This window comes from Mauremys reevesii, linkage group 3 (genome assembly GCF_016161935.1).
Source record: "Mauremys reevesii isolate NIE-2019 linkage group 3, ASM1616193v1, whole genome shotgun sequence".
Lineage (NCBI taxonomy): Eukaryota > Metazoa > Chordata > Testudines > Geoemydidae > Mauremys > Mauremys reevesii.
In genome coordinates this window covers 102461078-102483134 of record NC_052625.1, presented here as the reverse complement: position 1 = coordinate 102483134, position 22057 = coordinate 102461078, and the positions used below count along the sequence as shown (strand labels likewise).

General features: G+C 42.6%; 1 protein-coding gene across 5 annotated transcripts in view; it reads left to right on the top strand.

Annotated features, from left to right (window-relative positions):
* The window catches only part of UTRN (utrophin), a 576172-nt gene that overhangs the window by 540611 nt on the left and 13504 nt on the right, over nt 1-22057 (top strand). For all 5 annotated transcript variants that reach the window (XM_039528635.1, XM_039528634.1, XM_039528636.1 and 2 more), the window contains 3 exons: nt 10736-10894; nt 11321-11564; nt 21442-21550. In XM_039528635.1, the coding sequence (XP_039384569.1) occupies nt 10736-10894; nt 11321-11564; nt 21442-21550 (512 nt within the window). The remainder of the gene's footprint in view (nt 1-10735; nt 10895-11320; nt 11565-21441; nt 21551-22057) is intronic.

Below are 22057 nucleotides of genomic sequence, written 5' to 3'. Positions count from 1 at the left end.
GTGTGACTGTAGCAGAAGTCTGTAGCATGGCACTGACACCAGTCTGTGCAGACACAGTGACACCCACCCAAAACCACACAGAAAGTCTTCTGACAACAGTCAGTAACACCAAAGTAAAAGACCACACCAAAATTGTGTGATTAGTTAATGTACGGAGGGGTTTGGTTTGAACTTGGAGCTGCTGATGCTTGTAAAAACAAGAGCGTGTACAAATTTACAGTAGCAGTTGGTTCTTGTCGTACCGACAGGCAGCGGTGCAGTTCTTTACCCTGGACTCCTTCTGACCGCCCTTCAGGGCGTTGGTCACCTTGGTGGGGCGGTCAGGCGGTTGCAGATGCACTGCAGGGGGCTCTCCTGCAAGAAGGGGCTCTCTCTCCTCGCGACTTGCTCCCCTGCTGGCTCAAACATCATCGCGTGTCCGTTTGCTCCTCATTAGACAAGCCTGCTGCGCTTGCTAGCCTCCGCCTATCCTGTGGTTCCAGGTGCTCTCCCTCTCTCCCCCTGTGCGTGCTGCTGCTCTGCCCTCTCCTCTGCCTGTCGCCTGCTGGCTCTCTCCATCTCTTCTCTGGCCCTCTTAATCCGCAGTTGTAAATCGTGTCTTGCCTCTTCGGGGATATGTCATTCCGAGGGCGAAGCGAAGTGGCGTGGAAAGCCTTGAGTAGGGCCAACAGTGATAAAAGGCAGTCCAGTTGGTGACAGAATGTTTGTTTCAGTGAACAGAACAGAGACACTACAGTCCAGGGAACAAGACCAACAGGAAGGAGAGGAGATAAGTCAAGAAGAGCCATTGAACTTTAGAAGCGCGAGAGATGCAGAGAAGCGCCATTGCTGGTAAGCACAAGCGCAATAGCTGCATAAACAGTACTGCTGCTTACTGTGGCGAGCTTAGCTGTGCAGCTGTTACAGAACAAGCTGGCTATCAGTCCAGCTCCCGCACGAGCGGCATCTCAAGTTGCAAGGTGAAAAGACTCTGTATGCTGAAGTCTGAGGCCTGCCAGTGAGGCGTGAAAAGGTCTCTCCTGCTTTATGTGGCTGTCTGAGCAAGGTCATTCTTATGCAAAGTAAAAATTCTTATAAAAAAAAAAATTAACTGCAAATTCTTAAGTCAAAAGTAAAAAATTCTTTAGTAAAAGTAAAAGTGAAGTAAAGTAACCAAAAAGTAAAGTATTCTTATGCTAAGTAAACTAATTAGACATCCACTACTACATCATCACACTTAATCCACAGGCATAAACCCTGAGAGGCGGATGGGCACACAGAGAGCGGATGGCCCGCCAGGAATGTGCCACAGAGCCCTAGAGGCGAGTGGTCCTGCAGCGCAGGCATGGAGGCGGATGGACCGAGTGCGCTGAGAAGGGCACCTCTAAAGCACCTCTGCCAGCTGCTCTTTCCAGACCTCCCAGTAACCCTTTTCTGAGGCTTTTCCAGCTCCTTTCCCAGGTCTTAGAGCTTTCCATTCCAGCTGCTCTAGACTATTTTTTTGTTTATATTTGATAGGTTTTTAATTTTTTATATATGTGATTTCTTTTATATTTATTACTATTTCTATTTTAAAAATTATTTATATAATGTTTCCTCTTTTTCCAGTCATCCTGAGTCTTACCCTGATGAGTGATGTCCGGTTGGAGGGGATTTATGGCTTCCCGATCTCCGGAGGTGAGCAGGGTGATCCTGAGTGGGTTCGATGTCAGAGTGGGTCTCAGGTGGGGGTTTCGCTCGAACTCGCCCCCCTAGGAGAGGAACTGTCCTGCTCCACCTCCGTCCTGAGTGTCCACTCACATCCCACCCACGGGCTAGGACCGTCCTCTGGTGGACCCACACTGCGCGAGGAAGCGCCAGGGGGCATGGGGGGCCGGGCGGCGTGAACCCCGGGTCTGGCATGGGTTGCCGCGTTTCTCCGGCATCATGTCGCTCTGACTTTTTGCTTCTCTTTTGTCACTTTGCACTCTTTTGCACGCTCTTACCTCCCCCATCCTTCGCGTTCCCTTTTCCTTTCATGGCTTCTCTTCCTGCGCTCCTGGTTGGACCTTCGGCTTGGTGAGCGCAGTCCCGGCTTGCAGACTCCTCTCTCTCCACAGACTCCTGGCCCCTGGCCGCGATCAGATCCAAGAGCTTCCCTCTCTGGAGTGCTCGCGGGATTCGCGGAAGCTGCGATTCGTTGTGGGCATTCAGAGAATCCAGATTCTGTCACCGAATTTTGATTTCAACGGGTGGTGCATCTGTGTGGCTGGCCAGAGAGCTCAAAATGATCGTGCTGTCAGGAATCAGGTTTTCCCAGGGATCTGGCCAGAATCTCCTTTAGCCAGAGCACTCCAGCATCCACACCAAGCCTAGATGGCTGCCGGGCTACTAAGTGCTAGGGCATGAGCTGGAGCGTTGCTAAGTAGTCCTCCACAGCCCTCTAAATTTAGCAAATTCGGAGGTGGTGTGTGGACGGTTGAAGTGCGTGGAGTCGGTGCCTTGTACCCTCCCTTTGTCTAAGGCAGATTGGGCTTGTGCATTGCTTTCCAAACACATTTTAAGAACATAATCCTAGTACATGTTTATTACTCTTTGTACACACCCCATACATATACCACTCAATGATTATCAGTATCAGCATCTTAACCAGTTTTTATATGATACCTTATATGAAATCTTTTAGATTCAGATTATGACAATAGTGTGTTGGGTATAGTGAGTATGTCAGGCTTGACAAGACTTGATGACACAGAGTGGTGAATGGGCCTCTGTCGCAGGCCCATTGTAGATATAGAAGACGTCTGTGAAATTCAGCTCCAGACCCCAGTTCATGTCCTGAACTTCTGTAATACCTGGAATTTTGGTTCAGGCCCATCTGTAGGTTTTTTTTAGTTACAATATACCATAGAAACGAAATCTCTGGATGTGAATAACCTGAACTTTATGGGGTGGCTGAAATTTAGGTAAAAAATTTTCATCTCAGGCTCATCTAATATAAACATATCTGGGCAAAATCTCTCTATCTTAGTGCATTCTGCTGGGCCTCAGGAGATAATTACTGATTTGTAAATCAAATTCTGTACTTCTCATAATCAGAGCTCTGTTCTTTGATATTATTTTATTGGTCCCTGAGAGTCCTTCAGTTTATTGCAAACTTGTAATAGGGGCAAAGTCACTTTTAACATTGGAAAATTCTGGAACATGTTGTATGGTTCAGAGGTCATTTTTCAGAGAATTTGCTTTTTCTTCTCTGTCTTATCCTGGACTTCACTATAATTTCTCTTTTGCCTGAAACTCAGTTCTCATAACCTGACAATATAACATGAAGTTCACTAAAATATAAACATTTTCCTCATTTAAAGCCATATTAGAAAGTTTTAGAAAGCATGGAAAGTGTCCAGTACAGAGCGTCCAAAGTGTCCCTAAAACAAGCAAAATATTAGGATCTTCCTGATGTAAAGGAGAGGAGAATTTTTTTCCTTCATAGCCTTTGCTACAGTACATTCTGGAAGAATATTCTAAGCATTTGGACAAGGGGGTCCTGTTAATTTTTCTTCTAGGTTAATTTGGTTTTAGCTAGGGCTGTCGATTAATCACAGTTAATTCATGTGATTAAAAAAAATTAATTGCAGTGAGAAAAATTAATCACAATTAATCACACTGTTAAACAATAGAATACCAATTGAAATGTATTAAATATTTTTGGATGTTTTTCTACATTTTCAAATATATTGATTTCAATTACAACACAGAATCCAAAGCATACAGTACTCTTTATATTATTTTTATTACAAATATTTGCACTGTAAAAATGATAAATTGTATCAAATTTCAATTCACCTCCTACGAATACTGTAGTGCAATCTCTTTATCATGAAAGTGCAACTTACAAATATCATTTTTTGTTACATAACTGCACTCAAAAACAAAACAATGTAAATCTTTAGAGCCTACAAGACCACTGAGTCCTACTGCTTGTTAAGCCAATAGCTAAGCGAAACAAGTTTGTTTACATTTACGGGAGATAATGCTGCCCACTTCTTAATTAGAATGTCATCTGAAAGTGAGAACAGGCATTCACGTGGCACTGTTGTAGCTGACATCCCAAGATATTTACGTACCAGATGCGCTAAAAATTCATATGCCACTTCATGCTTTGGACGTTGTTCCAGAGGACATGCCTCCATGCTGATGACACTCATTAAAAAAAATGTGTTATTAAATTTGTGACTGAACTCCTTAGGGGAGAATTGTATGTCTCCTGCTCTTTTTTACCACATTCTGCCATATATTTCATGTTATAGCAGTCTCAGATGGTGACCCAGTACATGTTGTTTGTTTTAAGAACATTTTCACTGTAAATTTGACAAAATGCAAAGAAGATACCAATGTAAAATTTCAAAAGATAGCTACAGCACTTGACCCACGAGTTAAGAATCTGAAGTGCCTTCCAAAATCTGAGAGGGATGAGGAGTGGAGAAGTCTTAAAAGAGCAACACTCTGATGCAGAAATTACAGAACCCAAACTGCCAGAAAAAGAACATCAACCTTCTGCTGGTGGCATCTGACTCAAATAATGAAAATGAACATGCATCAGTCCGCACTGCTTTGGATCGTTATCTAGCAGAACCTGTCATCGGCATGGGCACGTCCTCTGGAATGGTGGAAGCATCAAGAGACATATGAATCTTTAGCACATCTGGCATGTAAATATCTTGCGATGCCAGCTACAACAGTGCCATGCAAATGCCTGTTCTCACTTTCAGGTGCCATTGTAAACAAGTAGCAGGCAGCATTGTCTTCTGGAAATGCAAACTAACTTGTTTGTTTGAGCGATTGGCTGAACAAAGAAGTAGGACTGATTGGACTTGTAGGCTCTAAAATTTTCCATTATTTTATTTTTGAATGCAGGGGTTTTTTTGTACATAATTCTACATTCAAAAATAAAACAATATAAAACTTTAGAGCCTACAAGTCCAATCAGTCCTACTTCTTTGTTCAGCCAATTGCTCAAACAGTGAAAGAAGGAGAGAAAATTTTTGACAATGCTTTTGAACCTTCAGGATTTTACTATTTCTCACAGCAATGCTAGGTCAAAGGGGAAAATATAATTATCAACAGCACATTCAGGTTAGTGCATAAGATTTAATTTATTATCTGGTTTTCTCAATCAAATAGAATCATGAATACACCAGAGCTCAGAATGATTCTGTCAGAAAGACTTGATCTTTTTTTAGAGCTTAGACTGAATGCTCTGAAAGACATGGGAAACTACACCCATTTGCCCCTTATTCTCCATATACTTATACATACCTATTTAAAGACATTGATACACACACACACACACAGAGAATAGCATGTTTCAAGTGCAGATTTCCATGGCTTGTTATGTGAGATGCACCTCTCTTAAGTTTGACCTTCCTGCAGCTCATTTTTACATCTTAGTGCTGTCATTCTGCTAAATGGCGCAGGCACTAAAATTACAGTGCAGTCTGATAACTTCTCCATCTTCATGATCCTGATTTTGAATCAAAGTAAGCTGAAAATCTTCAGTGGAATAACTACTGAAAAAGGCCGAGGAGTTAATTTTGATGCTTTGCTTTTATTCTGGTTGTTGCCTACCATCCCCTATCAGTTCTGGAGAGGAAAGTGGAATGGATTCTCAATATCAAAAGGTTTGTTTGCCAGAGTGCATTTGCTGCTTCCTTGTCTTGTAGGCCATTCTGTCATCATGAAACCCTGAATTAAAACTCCAGTGCCACTAATAGATCTATCTTAATTACTGTCAGGAGATTTGTTAGTGCAGACACAAGGTCCTGCCTTTCAGACCAATAATTTAGCAAGGCAGACAGAAGGTTGAGGGAGAGATACATAGCAAAGATTCATCTTTTCCTTAACTAGATTTCTTCCTTTGTCTGGTGTTCATTGAACAGGAATGTTATCTGTAAGAGTATGCTGCTTATAATGGACAAATCAATACTTCCAATCTTTGTCCTCTATATTCCGTGTGGAGTAGCCACAGTGAGAGAGAAGTGGAGCAAATCTCCTCTGTCCTGAATGAATATGATTGTGGAGTTTGAAATAAAAAAACTACTAGATTTTTTTTTTTTGGCCAGTTTGTGTTTATCTGTTGCAGTCACACCAGCTAGTAGCAGTACTGTGAGGGTTCTGTCAACAATTATCATTTTTAAATTTCATTTTTCAGTGTCTTATAAATGTTATGTAAAAATTCACAGATTACACAGATTATCAAGTCATACCAGAAATGACAGAACAGGACTTTAACGTATAAAAACTCAACTTTGGAAGCACTTTTTTTAAAAGTTCTAATTTAGATGTCAGTGCTTAATGAATAAACTTGTAATTTAGACAGTGCCTTTTTGATATCTATTTATTTAAAACTAATTAAAGTAGCCAAATGGAAATATTTGACTTAGTGTATCACCTGAACTTTTCACAAAAATGTCTCTCTCTTACCATAAGGATATCTCTGCACTTCAAAATGATGCCATTTGTTCACACTTATCAGTTAAATGTTGCACTTATCAGTTAAATGAATATTTTAGACAATCTTTTTTAAAAAAACCCCAAACCTGATTTCACAATGTTCTGTCTCTTCGGTCTGGTTCAGTGCTGTCTTGTGGCACTCACTGCTCACTTGAGGTCTGAGGCTAGAATTGCCAATATTTCTCAGCATGTCCAAGAACATGTCGGTTTGAGTGGGGGTGATTCTGTATGGCTTCCAGGATTTTAAGAAGCCCTACAAATATTCTAGGGCTTTATGCAACATCATAATTTGAAATATACTTAAGCAATAATCTTAGTTATAACTAGAGAATATTTTTAAGGTGGATAAAGGAAGAACATGGGCAAGTTACTGCAGTTTTTCACTAATGTTTTAGGATCTGATGCCCTATTGAGGTCAATAGAAAGATTCCTACTGGTTTTTGAATCAGGCCTTTAGTTTGTAACTAGGCTACTGAAAAACAAGCAATTATGAGTTTCACTGAGAGAGAGAGTAGCTGGAGCAGAAAGGAGCGAGAGGCTTGTTTTTGTTGGTATAAGAGAAAGAAAAAACAACCTGCACATTGATCTCTTTCTACACCTGACAGCACTATTCATCAATAAGGCTAAGTCACGGACAATACAGGTCATGAGCAATAAAGAAAAATTCACTGGACCCTGTGAACTATCTGTGACTTTTACTACAAATATGGGGGACAAAATGGAGAACTGTGGGGTCCCCACACCACCCCAGGGGCCCCGGCTCTGAGCTTGCAGGGTCCCCCCACCACCCGTGGGTCGAGCTCAGGGCACTGTCGCCACCCATGGCGGCTCCAAGTTCCGGGGCACCCCTGCCACCCGCAGCAGCTGGGAGCTCCTGGGGGCCCCGCTGCCCACAATGTTCAAGAGCTTTGGGGCATCCCTGCACCTGCTGAGAGACTGTTACACAAAACAGGAGCGTGGAGGAGTTTCTCATCTCTACTCAGTTTTTAATTCTTGTAAGGTAAATGACTGCATGTGGACAGAAACAGCATGAATTGAAACAGTGGCCAGGACTGTCACATGATATAGGTGGAATTGGTGGTTTTTCACTTTGTGTTACTTGACATAAAAGTATTTGATTAAAAACCCCAGACTTTCATATCTTATCAACAAGGAGTAAATCAAGCTAGAGTCAAGAAGTGGAAGCCCGCGTAACGGGGTTTATAGTGAGTAGTTTACTTATACTCAAGCAAAGAAATATCGGAGATATTTCCATTTTACTCTAACATAGGAGCCAGTGTGCCCGAAGAGGTGCTGGAAGCAACTATTCAATAAGCTTACACCAGTTAGTTCTTAGTAGAAGCGATCCTCTAATAAAGAGCAGAAAACTACTGCATATGTTTGTGGATATTTTGGCATTGTCTCTAGGAGGTTACCTAATAGCAATGGTCTTTTGTACAGATTTTGCTGCGTATGCAGTGAGCTATCAAGAAACGCCCTTGCCTCAGCAGTGTACCCAGTTGAAAAAGATTTAACATACATACACACTCAATTTATGTTCGCAATTCTCATTAGCACTTATATACATTACCAAAATGCATTGGTAAGAATAGAGGATGCCTTTCATGATGATGACTTAATGTATCTTTGAGAAGTTATTGCTATCCATAAAGGTGGCTTGTAATTCACATATATGAGTGTTTAACACCTCTTGATTACCAACCACCACAACTGTAGTTTGTCTCTCATCAAAGCAGTTTGCTTTTAAGCAGCTATTTTTTCAAATCATTAAAATGTGACTGTACATTTGAATATTCTGGGATGAATGATGTTACATAAGTAAGTGTGGTGTTTATTTGCCATATTCTGTAAAAAAGGCCTCTTCAAATGTTCCATTACATTTGATTTCAAAAATAAATATTTTCCATATAACCAGTTGTCATGTTAAGTCTGTCCATTATAGGGCACTGGCTCAGGTTACTTTTGGTTAAGTTCATTGCACCATTGATTGGATCAAGGAGTTATTGGTTAGTTCGTTGACGAAAAAGTCAGAACAAGAGATAAACATTATAGATGAGAAATAGTTTGTGTATCAGGATGCTACTGTTTATCTAAATTAAACCCAACAAAGTTGTATGTTCATTTTTAAGAAAAGAAAACTTCCAAGTTCCTCAGAACAGCAAATATCTGTTTTAACTCCAATTAGTATTTTTATTGTTTCATGAAAAGACTTCCAGTAAGTTTATTCCAAAATAGGTGTCTGAGTGGGACAAGGACTTCCCTCTTTGGGAAGGCAGAGGTCAATACTAGGAACATTTTGCAGAGGTTTTTGTGTAATAGCCTAAGACAGATATTAGCATAAGAATACTCCCAGCTGTAGAGTTATGCTGGGTGAATTTTAACTGTTTCAATAAAAAAAAAAGGCAGAGAATTTATTATTCCTAATAAATGTCCAAAATGCAACCTTTAAACTAAAGAATGTTGGAGACATGGATAACGGAAGGAGATGGCTATAAATTCAATACTAAATAGTTTATGGATTATCTTTTTATCTTTTAGAAGTATGGATTATTTTTAAAGGAATTGGTTTTTATTTTCACACACAGAACTGTCATCATATCTTTTTGCTGCTGCCCATCTTCTCCCATGTACAAAGAAGTTAGCCGTATCACTCCCATTCTCATGGAAGAACACCAAAACAAGCAAACAAAGAACACCCTCTGCTGATTCCAAACTATCCTCCTAGCATGAAATCCTAGGCCCCACTGAAGTGGCAAAGTACTCATTGACTTCAATGGGCTAGGCTTTCATGCCTAGTGTCAAAACAGCCCTCTTTCCATCCACTGTCAGATTAGATCCAGCCTACCTCACAAGTCTTGTCCTCTCTTGTTCCCTGTCCCTTCTCTTTCTTCTTCCTATTCAACATCTAGCACTGTACCCTCCCACATTCTCAGAACATCTGGTGCAGGAACTCTCTCCTCTGTGATTAGTTCCCATCTAGAATTTTCTTTCCATCTCTCTCTTTCACTCACTTTGACTTTGCCAAATGTTATCTCACAACATATCTGTAACTGTTAATGTGTTTCTCCCTATGTGATTATTCATTCTTTAATTCTAGAGCATTTTGGGGTACAGTTTGTCTGACAGATGCTGTACAGAATAAAGTATTGCAGCTTTTGTTTGTAAGCAGATGCGTAAAGATTGGAATTTATCAAGAATGTTCTCTAGCATTCCAGCTGTTGTGATTCAGCAGTTTCTCTTTAAAGAAGAGAATGAATTTAGAGACTGTATCTTCTACCTCCTATCCATCTGAAGACTGTTAGGGAGAAAAGGCAGGATCATTTAATAGACTCAGAAAGGGGTGGGAAAGGATGATGCGTCTAGAAAAGCAGGTTCAGCTGAACAGTAATAGCCATTACTGGATCCCTCAGGTCCTCGATACCTCCTACCACAAGATAATTTCTGCTCTGGCCAGAAGAATCTAGCTACTTCCCTCAAAGAACCTAAGCACGTTGCCTATGTGAGAACCACAATCTTAAGAAATGGGCAAAAAGACCAATTTGTAACCTGTGTGTGTTATACTTAAAAAAACTTCACGGAATCTTTTATAAGCAGAACATGTTTCCTCTTTAATGTCACAAGCAATCCACTTTGTTAAGCATACTGATCTTTCTGTATCTCTGATTTTGTTAAACCTATGACCATGCTAAGATATCTGTGAACATTCCCATGTATAATTTTTACTAGGTGTATTGAGCATGTAAAATGAATGTCTAGCATTTTCTCTCCCATCTCTCAAAGTACACTAAATGTCAGGTGTTTGTTCTGAAAATGCACAACTGCTGCAAAAGACACCAGGTAGTAGCTGATTTTTTTTTAAACAAAAAAAAAAAGTACTTGAAATCAGTCATTACTGACTTACACCATTTCAGCTTCTTGGATTTTTGGTTTCTTTTAGAGGTATCACCAGCCATTGTGCTGTGTGTGTGCATTTAAAATAAACTGGCCTTACACTAATAGAGAACATCTTTCTTTTTCATGTGGATTTTTTAATCCTGCAGGATATTTATGCCAGGAGCAAGTCAGAACAAATATTGATATGTATAGTTCACCCACACATAACTGACAGCTCTGTCCCAAACTCTTGGAGACTAACTTACCTCTGTGCAAGCCTTTTTTTAAAAGATACACTTAGCAAAGCTGTTAGATCATTGGCTAATTTATATTTCCAGTAGTATCAAGTACATTTACATGAGCTATTTCCATCTGTGTTGCTTTGTTACTCTAGAGAGGATGAACATGCCCTCATCCAGCAGTACTGTCAAACTCTGGGAGGAGAATCACCTGTGAGTCAACCGCAGAGTCCTGCACAAATCCTGAAGTCAGTGGAAAAGGAAGAACGGGGAGAGTTGGAGCGCATCATTGCCGACCTCGAGGAAGAGCAAAGGTTTTGTCATCTTCCCATGCAGCGTCTGAACTGGCATTTCATTAACTGTGTTTTAATCATGCACCATACTGCATAATCGTTGTTCGGACAAAATGAGAAAAGGGCCTAAAATGGGCACTGGAGTCAGTTTCTGGTGAAAACTGGATCAGAGCGTTAGCTCTTCACAATGGCCCTTTGTAAGTTAAGTTGTTGGGCCTGTGATCAGACAGTCTAACAAAGTAGCAATTTCACTCCTACTTGTTTGTGCTGCAGCTGTCTAATTTATCATACACTTGGAGCATAGACTTTATCTTGGTGTAGGGTAGTTAGACTCCACAGATATAGATAATGAAAAGATTCACTGAATTAGGGGAACTATATTAAATTATGTTGTCATGTATGCTGTCATAAAATGTAATCTCCTTTTTCTCTTTATAATTGTATTAGGAGCCTCCAGGTGGAATATGAGCAGCTAAAGGAACAGCATCTTCGGAGAGGAATAAACCCTCTTGCCTCCCCTCCAGACTCTATTGTATCTCCCCAGCACACTTCTGAAGATGCTGAGCTCATTGCTGAGGCCAAACTCCTAAGGCAGCACAAAGGTCGTTTGGAGGCCAGAATGCAAATATTGGAAGATCACAATAAACAGCTGGAGTCTCAGCTTCACCGGCTACGACAGCTGCTTGAGCAGGTACAATAAGTAGCAGTGCCCTTCCGCAACTCTCATGCTTGTGAGGTGGCATTCATGTCAGCGTTGAATTTTTTTGCATCAAATGCAAATGCATTGAATGTTTTGTGGACTTTTCTCTCTTAATTATCTTACTCTGTTGCCTTCAGTTTTATTGATGGGGTGGAAAAGGGTGTATATTTTTCTACCTTCAGTTATAAATATATTCGCTATAGCAAAAAACAAAACTTGAAGCAAAATGATGCTTCAAAAATCCCCCATCGATGAAGCCTGTCACATGAGGCAAATAAAACATTTTCTATCCCTAAAACTGCCAGTTTTGGCACCCTCCTGCCAATAGCCACATAATAATCCGGCATGTTCAACATGCTAATAATATGGCTGGCTGGCTTGATTGATCGATTTACAATGTCTTTCCAAGAGCTCAAGGCACTTTTGACATCTATGAATGTTTCAGAACTACTTAAATAACAAAAATAAGTGCAGCAATTTTCTCAAAACAAATAAAAAGTGAGGAAAAAATATCCCTCTCCCCCTCCAGCCAGTGGGCCCTAGCCACACAATGCACCTGCCTAGCCCTTCTCTCTCTTATCCTTATCACTCCTTTCCCCGATTCTTGGTCTGGCTGTTAAAGTTGGGCACTGCACCATTGCTCAGAATTACAATGATAGAGAGGACCAAGAGATTTGTTTCACAGGCAGTGAAGAAATTAATTCCTAAGGAAAGTGGGGAAAACTAGACAATTCCTTCACTAGCTCTTTTGAGTAGCACATATATACATCTGGTATGTGTAGTAAAATGATGGTGTAGCTACAACTGAATGTTGCAGTACAGAAACCTACCACTTTCTTAAAAGTGCCAATAACTATGGGATGGGTTTTTTGATTCTTGAAATGTGTGCACACAGCTTCTATGGATTGCAAGTCTTGTCTAGGTACAGAAAAAGCTGTAAAAGCTTTTAAGCATTGTTTTGATTGCACTGTTTTGGATCTGGAGACTTAAGAAACTTGCAGAGACGATACATCACCTTTCCCTTCTAGATAACCAGTTCAGATCAATCCTAGTTCCATGTGACAAATATTCCCTGGCCTAGGTGGGCCTAGTGAGTGGTCTTAGTCCCATTCCAAATGAACCAGTTGGCCACATCAGATAAAACAGACATCACACTTGGCATTCTATTCTATTCTATTCTATTCTATTGTCAGCACCTAAGCACTAATTCGTACCCTTGTTGGCAGTCCTAGAAGAAAGGTCAAGAAATGAACAGTTCCAAAGACTGAACTCTCTCATCTCTGCAGGTAGTCCTGGCAGAACAGTATTAGGATGCACCTGCCACAGTGGTGTATCTATTCTGCTAGCAGAGGACTTCAGTTCAGTGGTGTAGTGGTAAAAAAAAAAAGTGGGTAAACTTAACTTTTTGGTATTCCAGGCTGGACAGTGCATATTCCCCAACTGAGAAGTGGGTAAACTCCATTTACTGTTACAGCTTCATTCGCTGTTGCTATTATTTGGGCATTTTTCACCAAGACTCAAGTGACTTAAATATTTAGATAGGAAAATGGGAATTGATACAGTGGTTCTTCTTCGAGTGATTGCTCATATCGATTCCAGTTAGGTGTGTGCACACTGTGTGCACTGTCATCAGAAGGTTTTTCCCCCTAGCAGCACCCATCAGGTCGGCTGTGGAGCCCCTTGCAGTGGTGCCTCTATGGCACTCAATATATGACCATGCCGACCCGGCGCTGCCTCAGTTACTTCTTGCTGCCAGTGATGGTCATTGAAACTGTGGTGGCTTGCTTAGCAAGTTCTCCTCTCATTCTCCTAGCCTTTCAGTTTGCTGTAATGTACACCATCATATTTCAGCAATGCCCCTCTGCTATGTACATTGGCCAAATCAGACAGTCCCTACGGAAAAGGATAAATAGACACAAATCAGATATTAGGAATGGCAATATACAAAAACCTGTAGGAGAACACTTCAACCTCCCTGGACACACAATAGCAGATTTAAAGGTAGCCATCCTGCTGCAAAAAAACTTCAGAACCAGACTTCAAAGAGAAACTGCTGAGCTCCAGTTCATCTGCAAATTTGACACCATCAGCTCAAAGACTGTGAATGGCTAGCCAACTACAAAAGCAATTTCTCCTCCCTTGGTTTTCACACCCCTCAACTGCTAGAAGAGGGCCTCATCCTCCCTGATTGAACGAACCTCGTTATCTCTAGCCTGCTTCTTGCTTGCATATATGTATACCTGCCCCTGGATATTTCCACTACATGCATCCGACGAAGTGGATATTCACCCACGAAAGCTCATGCTCCAATACGTCTGTTAGTCTGTAAGGTGCCACAGGACTCTCTGCTGCTTTTACAGATCCAGACTAACAGGGCTACCCCTCTGATACTGTAGTTTTAGTGTTAGTTGTAGTTCTAGTTAGTTATTGGTGTTATAGAGTTTAGCTGTTGGGAATGGGGTTTTCCCCTCCACCCCGACTGCTTATCTCCCCTTGGGGACTCTGGGCAAGCCTCAGTCCCAAGGGCTGAAACCCTGCAAGTCCTGCAGTAAGCCCAAGCCACTGGACGACCCCCACGACGCTTGTCTAAAGTGTCTGGGGGAGGCGCACCAAGCCCAATAGGTGCAGGATTTGTAAAGGATTTTGCCCTAGAACAAAAAAGGAGCAGGACTTCCATTTAAAGCAGCTCCTTATGGAGGCGGCGCTGAGACTGCAATCCACCTCGGCGCAGCAAGACCCAGCACAAAGTTAATTGGTGCATAGTGCTCCAGCTTCCGTGGCAGAAGCAGCACCATGGAAAGATGCTGGGCACAGAGACCAGTGGCACCGCCACTCTCCAGTGCCAAAGTCAGTGGGAACTGTCTGGCACCGGTCCCATTCCCTGGCGCCATGGAAGCAGGGTAGGAGCAGATCTCCGCCTTCGAGACCCACTCCTTCAGAGCTGGCCAATGGGGCGTGTCCCAGAGAGGAGCACCTGGCACTGAGAGCTTTGAAGCCAGCACCGTCAACATTGGCGGGACTGTTGAGTCCGGTGCCATGGGACTTCCCAAGCCATGTGATGGCAGAGGTGGGGCTACCAGACATCTTTGAGGCCGCGAGGGATCTCATTGCCGTGATGGCACCATGGTCCCTGGCCCTCCACGACAAGCCTCCAGTGCCACTAAAGGCAGCACCATCCCAAGGCAAGCTGGCGATGTTGTGTCCGCCTGCATCTCCAAGGCACCGCTCGCCAGTATCGACAAGGAGGTACCACTCTGAGTTGCGGCACCGATCCATCTTACCATGCTGCTTGAACTCGCGGCACCGGTTGGTCTCGTGGCACCGCTCACCATCCCAGCACCAATCCCCGTCTTGACAGAGGTCCCGTTCTTGGCACCGGTCAAGATCTCAACCTTTTCGGCAGGAAGGTCTATTCCACCAGGGGCTTACAGCACTAGGATTGCTAATCAGTAGGCATCCTGAGCAGGTACAGTTTCAACTCCTGGAACTCCATACTAAAATTTAGGGAGCTGTCACCCTCATAATAACAGCCATACTGGGTCAGACCAAAGGTCTATCCAGCCCAGTATCCTGTCTACCTACAGTGGCCAATGCCAGGTGCCAGAGGGAGTAAACCTAACAGGTAATGATCAAGTGATCTCTCTCCTGCCATCCATCTCCACCCTCTGACAAACAGAGACTAGGGACACCATTCTTTACCCATCCTGTCTAATAACCATTAATGGCCTTAACCTCCATGAATTTATCTAGTTCTCTTTCTCAGCGTCCAGAAAGGAGTTTCGGACTATTGTTGAGGAGGGCAAGGCGATGGCATGGACCTCTTTACAGGCCTCACTGGACACTGCAGACTCAGCAGCGTGCACCTTGTCCTCCAGCATAGACATGAGGAGGAGCTCATAGCTGCAGGCCTCGGGTCTGCCGTCCAAGCTTCAGCAGACCCTCCAGGACCTGCCCTTTGATGGGGCGGGATTATTTGAGGCACAAACTGACTCCAGGCTGCATAGCCTAAAAGACTCAAGGGCTACGCTGAAGTCGCTGTGGGTGCACACCCCGGTTACTCAGAGGAAATATTTTAAACCACAGCCCCCTCAACGTCCCTACCGACCTTGTCCTAGACAGGATTTTTCTAGGAAGCACGGGAGGAATGGCAGGCGGAAGCCATCCCAGCTCTCGTCCATTCAGGGCCAGGTGTGCACCTCTTTGGGCTCCAAGCAGGCCTTTTGAAGGTGCGCCCAGGGACAGTATGTCAGACTATGAACCAGATCCTCAACTCTGTGTTTTCTGAACCATCTATCCCACTTGTACTGTGCTTGTTCCCAAATAACATCAGACCGCTGGGTTCTTCACACGGTAGAAGTGGACTATTCTCTTCAATTTTGCTTCTCCCCTCCCTTCCCCATCCATCTTCAGCGACCCTTCTCACGATCAACTCCTTATCCAGAAGATGCAGGTGCTCCTCGCCGCAGGGGCAGTGGAGGAGGTTCCTCAGGAGCTAAGGGACAGAGGGATTCTACTCCTGTTATTTCCCAATCCCCAAAGCCCAAAGGGGGTCTCAGACCCATTCTAGATCTGTGGGGTCTCAACAGATTCATGGTGAAGCTGGAGTTCTGCATTGTCTCCCTGAACTCGATCATCCCCTCTCTGGATCCAGGAGACTGGTTCGCTGCCTTCGATCTCCAGGACACGCAGTTTCATATAACCATACGTCCTGCTCACAGACAATACCTCAGGTTTGTGGTCAATAACAACCACTTCCAGTTTATGCTTCTCCCCTTCGGCCTGTCCACAGCCCCTCAGGTATTCACCAAGTGCATATCAGTTGTTGCCACCTTCCTTCATCGGAGGCAGGTGCAGGTGTATCCGTAACTCAACAACTGGCTGCTCTGGGGGCACTCCAGGGACCAGGTAGAAGCGCAGATACGTATCGTGAGGTCCACGTTCATCAGGTTGGGCCGCCTTCTCAATGAGAGCAAGTCGATGCTGATATCAACTCCAAGGGTAGAGTTTATCAGGGCAGTGCTGGACTCAGGTTGTGCCGGAGCATTCCTGCCGGAGACCCGTTTTCTAACTCTCAGACTCCATTCAAGGTTTCCAACAGTACCCTACCACCACAGCAAGAGCCTGCCTGAGACTACTCAGTCACATGACATACATGGTGCAACATGCCAGGATGCATCTCAGACTCTCCAGATTTGGCTTGCATCAGCATATCGCCCAGGATGCGACAGTCTGGACTCTGTGGTCACTCTTCCGGGTCACGTCCTCCAATCCATGGGCTGGTGGCTCAACCAACAAGACATGTCCCTGATAATGGACATGTCGGGGCTGGGGTGGGACCCTCACCTGGGGGACCTTCAGACGCAGGGCTTCTGGTCTCAAGATGAGCTCTCACTCCACATCAACATCAAGGAGCTGAGAGTGGTTCAATTAGCGTGACAGACCTTCCAGGTCCACTTGAGTGGTCAATGTGCAGGAGTCATGACAGACAACACAACTGCAATGTTTTGCATAAACAAACAGGGTGACACCCATTCTTCTCCCCCTCTGTTAGGAAGCCCTTCAGCTGTGGGAGTTCTGCATTGTGCCAATTCAAGAAATTTGTAGGGCGGCAACATGGTCCTCATTGCACACATTTGCCGCTCATTATGCCATAACCCAGCATGCTAGAGACGATGCAGCCTTTGGCAGAGCAGTGCGCTCCAGTCTGTCGTTCCATAATTACAACCCCACCTCCTCGGTAGGGCTTGGGAGTCACCTAACTGAAATTGATATGAGCAAGCACTTGATGAAGAAACGGTTACTCAACTTCTGTTGTTCTTGGAGATGTGTTGCTCATATCCATTCCAGACCCACCCGCCTTCCCCTCTGTTGGAGTAGCCCGCAAGAAAGAACTGAGGAAGCGCCAGGTCAGCAGGGTCATATATTGAGTGCCGTAGAGGTGCCACTCCAGGGGGCTCCACAGCTGACCCAATGGGTGCTGCTAGGGGAAAAACTTTCAGACGACTGTGCACATGGCGCGCACATCTAATTGGAATAGATATGAGCAACACATCTCGAAGAATAACAGTTACGAGAAGGTGAGTAACCATCAACTATCAGTGATCCATCTATTCCAGTATCTTGAGATGACAGTGGCCATTACCTGGTGTTTCAGGGGAAGATTTTTTTAAACTTCCTTTATAGATGATTGTGCAGTAACATGCTCATCAGGGAAATTTCTATTGAATTGCAGATAGTTAGTAATTAGCCTGCATCATAAAGTATGAGGGTTTACATTCCTTAAGACTCTTTATTCTGTCCAATATATCTGTGGATATTCTTCTTCTTCATATAATTGTGTAATCCTTTTGGAATCCTCATAAGCTCTTTTTCTCAATAATATCATTTGGCAGTTAAGGTGAATTCTGTGTCGTGCAACAACAAAAACAATTACTTGTAGCAGGTTTGCCTTTTAATTTTATTGTGTCCTCCCTGGGTCTTTCTGACTGGGTAAATGGAAGAGCACAATTCACCTTCACTCTACAGTTCATTATTTTAAACTCATCTATCATGTCACCTCTTCTCTGACCTAAATAGATCTAAATTCCCTCTGTCTTCATATGGGAGTCATTTGATGCTTCTAATCATCGTGGCTGCCCTTTTCCAAACCATTTCTCTTTCTGCTCTTAGCCTTCTTGAGGTGGGGTGGTCAGAACTGAGTGCCATATTCAAGGTGAGGGTGTACCACTGGTTTAGATTTTCCATAGTTTTGGTATGCCTTTCTAAACAAACGCCTAATATCTTCTTTGGTTTTTTACCCACTACTACACACTAAACAGGTGGTTTTTAGTGAGTTGTCTACAATGACATCTTGGTCTTTTTCCTCGATGATTCACTTAGAACACATCAGTGTTTATGAATAATTCCAGTTGTACTTTCAAGGGCGCATTACTTTGCTTTGTTTTATGTGAAAGATCATTAATGCATTGATTATCACCACTGATCCTAGTGTGGATTCTTGGGACACCCCACTATTAACCTTCTTCCATACTGACCATTTATTCCTACTTTTTCTGTCTCTTAGCCAGTTTCTAATCCATGACAAACCTTTACCTTCAACGCAGTCCCTTTTTTGTTTTCTTGTGAGGGATTTTATCAAAGCTTTTTGAAAGTCCAAATAAAATTTATTTATTGCTTTTCCTTTAATTTTATTGACTTCCTTAAAGAAATCTGTTTTTAAAATATATGATTTAAGAGATCATTTTTCACCACTGATGAGATGGATGGTTAGCTGACTGTCACAATGTTTCTTTATAATAATCACTAGTATTAGTCTGAAAATAGACTGTCCTATTTACAGTAATTTTTTTTGCCATCACTGGCAGTTCTCATGATCTGTTTGTTCCTGGCTTCTGTCAGCTGCAAGACTGTCTTTTCTCACTCAGCTGCCTAGTTACAGCGGGTAGCCTCGTGATCGCTGTTTGGGTTAATAACCTGTCAATGAAAGCACTGGTACTTTTTTCTCCAGTAGATGCAGAGTGAGTATCTCTACACACAGATGTGTGGGGAGAAAACTAATGAAACTTAAAAACCGTCCTGCCATAACAGTCTGATCTGTATTTGAGAGTGTTGAAGGAAATTCTTTGGGGAACAAATGTAGCAGAAATATGCATCACTCATATAGATCCCAGGCCACAATTCAGAGGTGAGCGTGCTGGTTTTTATTTTAGCAAGCCCAAACGATTGGTAGCTGTCACACAACATTGTCATGTTTGTCTGTCTGATTATAGTGCCAAACATGGAGGTGAAACAGTACTGGCATGTGACAGTTTTGACACCAACATGCTAATTGTAAAGAAGAGAAATAAAAAGGCTATTTTCTTTTCCTTCTTCATCTCCTTTAGAAACTACAGGTTCCATGCCACACAAAAACAAGACCCTATTACTAGGGACATTACAAATCTGTGGTGGTTCTTTCCTACTTGACTAATCTACTGAACAGAGGTTTCATTCAGAGCCTGATTCTGCACTATTAAAGTCAATGGGAGCTTGCCAGTTACTTCACTGGGCACAGGATTAGACCATAAGGAGGAGCAGGGGTAGAGTACAGCTCCCCCTCTTTTTGCTAAAAGCAGAGAGCTAGCTTCCCTCATTCTCTTAATAGTGGAGTAAGAATGTACCTAGCAGAGACAGCTGAGGTGGGTGCAGGAGAAGGAAGCTGATGCCTGGCTGAGGTTTCCTGTGACTCCTTGTCTTTCCCACCAGTGGGTGGAAAAGCAACAGCAGCTGACAAGGGAAGAAGAGAGTGTTTCTTATCCACGTCCTAGCCTCTAAACCCTGCCAACTCCCTCTGGAGGGAAGACAGTTGCATGAGGCGTCTGATACAGAGGCCTATTTTAAGCGATAGGTTACATACCACAGTTGTTAGTTGTGCAATTTCATATTTGAGTTCCTTCAGAACTCTTGGGTGAATATCATCAGGTGCTGGTGATTTATTACTGTTTAATGTATCAATTTGTTCCAAGACCACCCTATGTTGACCCCTCGGTCTGGGACAGTTCTTCAGATTTGTCCTCTAAAAAGAATGGCTCAGGTATGGGAAATCTCCCCTACAGCCTCTGCATTGAAGACCGATGCAAAGACTTCATTTAACTTCTCCAAATGGTCTTGTCTTCCTTTAGTGCTCCTTTGGCACCTCAGTTGTCCAGTGCCACCACGGATTGCTTGGCAGGCTCCCTGCTTCTGAAGTACTTCAAAACATTTTTGCTGTTAGTTTTTGTCTTTTGCTAGTTGCTCTTCAAATTCTTTTTTGGCCTGTCTAAGTATACTTTTACACTTGCCAGAGATTTATGCTTCTTCCTATTTTCCTCACTAGGATATGACTTCCATTTTTAAAGGATGCCTTTTTGTCTCTAACTGCTTCTTTTACTCTTCTGTTTAGCCATGGTGGCATTTTTTTGGTCCTCCTAATGTTGTTGTATTTTTAATTTGGAATATATCTTTAGTTTGAGCCTCTATGATGATTGTTTAAAAATGTTTCCCTGCAAATTGTAGGCCTTTCATTCTTGTGACTGATCCTTTTAATTTCCATTTAGCTTGTTTCTCATTTTTGAGTGATTCCCCTTTTTGATGTTAAATGCTATTGTTTTGAATTTCTATGGTATTTCTCCCGCTACAGAGAGGTTACATTTAACTACATTATGGTCGCTATTACTAAGCCGTTCAGCTATATTCATATCTACACACACACACATTTTTAAAAATGCACACTCCATGCATTTTAGAACAGGCTATAACAAGCAGCTGAAGTTTGAAACTTCATTTGGACATAATTCTTATTGAAAACTAGTGTGTGTTTGACGTGGTGTATAGGGAGAATTTTATAAAGTTATACGAGACTGAGCAGTTCGGAGTTAACCTCTCATAAGGTTTCCAGGATAGTCTAATGGAAGACCCAAACCCCTTTGTAAGATCCTTTTATATTATCCCTTCCTAGCCTGACCTACGGGTTTGGGCAAGAAGAGTGAATTGTTTTGTGTAATGGAGATTGTTTCTCTATGGAACACATGCACAGCCAAACACTGCCTTAATGTGAGGGAGCTAATTGGAGGCTGATTATGACAACATTGAAAAGTCAAATCTTTTTTATAAATTATTTTCCTAAAAGCTATTATCTTCCTAAGATCAATCCACATTTGAACAAAGATGAGTGGAGGAGAATTAAAAGGAAACAAGAAATAACATGAGAAGAGAAAAGCAAGAAAAATGGATGACAATGATTAAAAGGGGAGCAACGTACACACACACACACAAAACTTGGTATCTGTAATTTACATAAATTTCTGCATTACTATAATGATGGAATTTTTGTTTCTTAAACCTCTTTCAGCCTGAATCGGATTCCAGAGTTAATGGAGTCTCTTCCTGTGCTTCACCCCAGTATTCTGCTCACAGCTACTCACTTGATCAGGACGCCAGCTCACAGTTTCATCAGACGGGTTAGTACTTTGGTCAAATATTATGCCATGTTTGTCTACAAATGGTTGGAATCAGTTTTACTGATATGTGCCTAAAGTAGCCATATCAGTCCCATTATAAATTTGTAGCTAACACTGCTGGGTGCAACGCTCACTGCAATTGACAGTAAGAGTTTTCAGAACTGGGCATCATAAGAAGAAAAATATAGTGTGATTTGGGGAAAGAGAACTTGGTTTTTTATCAGTAATGGATGACAGTCTATACTACTTGGTCTCCTGTCCCTTCTGGGAAGGGGAATTACTGACACAATCCCTTAATGCACCGAGGGAAGAATTAAATCCCATCGGACTGAAGGAACCTATAGCAGTGGTGTGCATCTCACATTATATGGATCGGCTGCAAAGCACTCTTTCTTTAAAGACAGCAAGTAGTATCATTCCCTGGGTCTAAATGCAATTCTGGGCATCATAAACCTCTTCGTCTCATAGTGACATTCTGATGAAAAAAGACTTTTATTTGTTAGGACT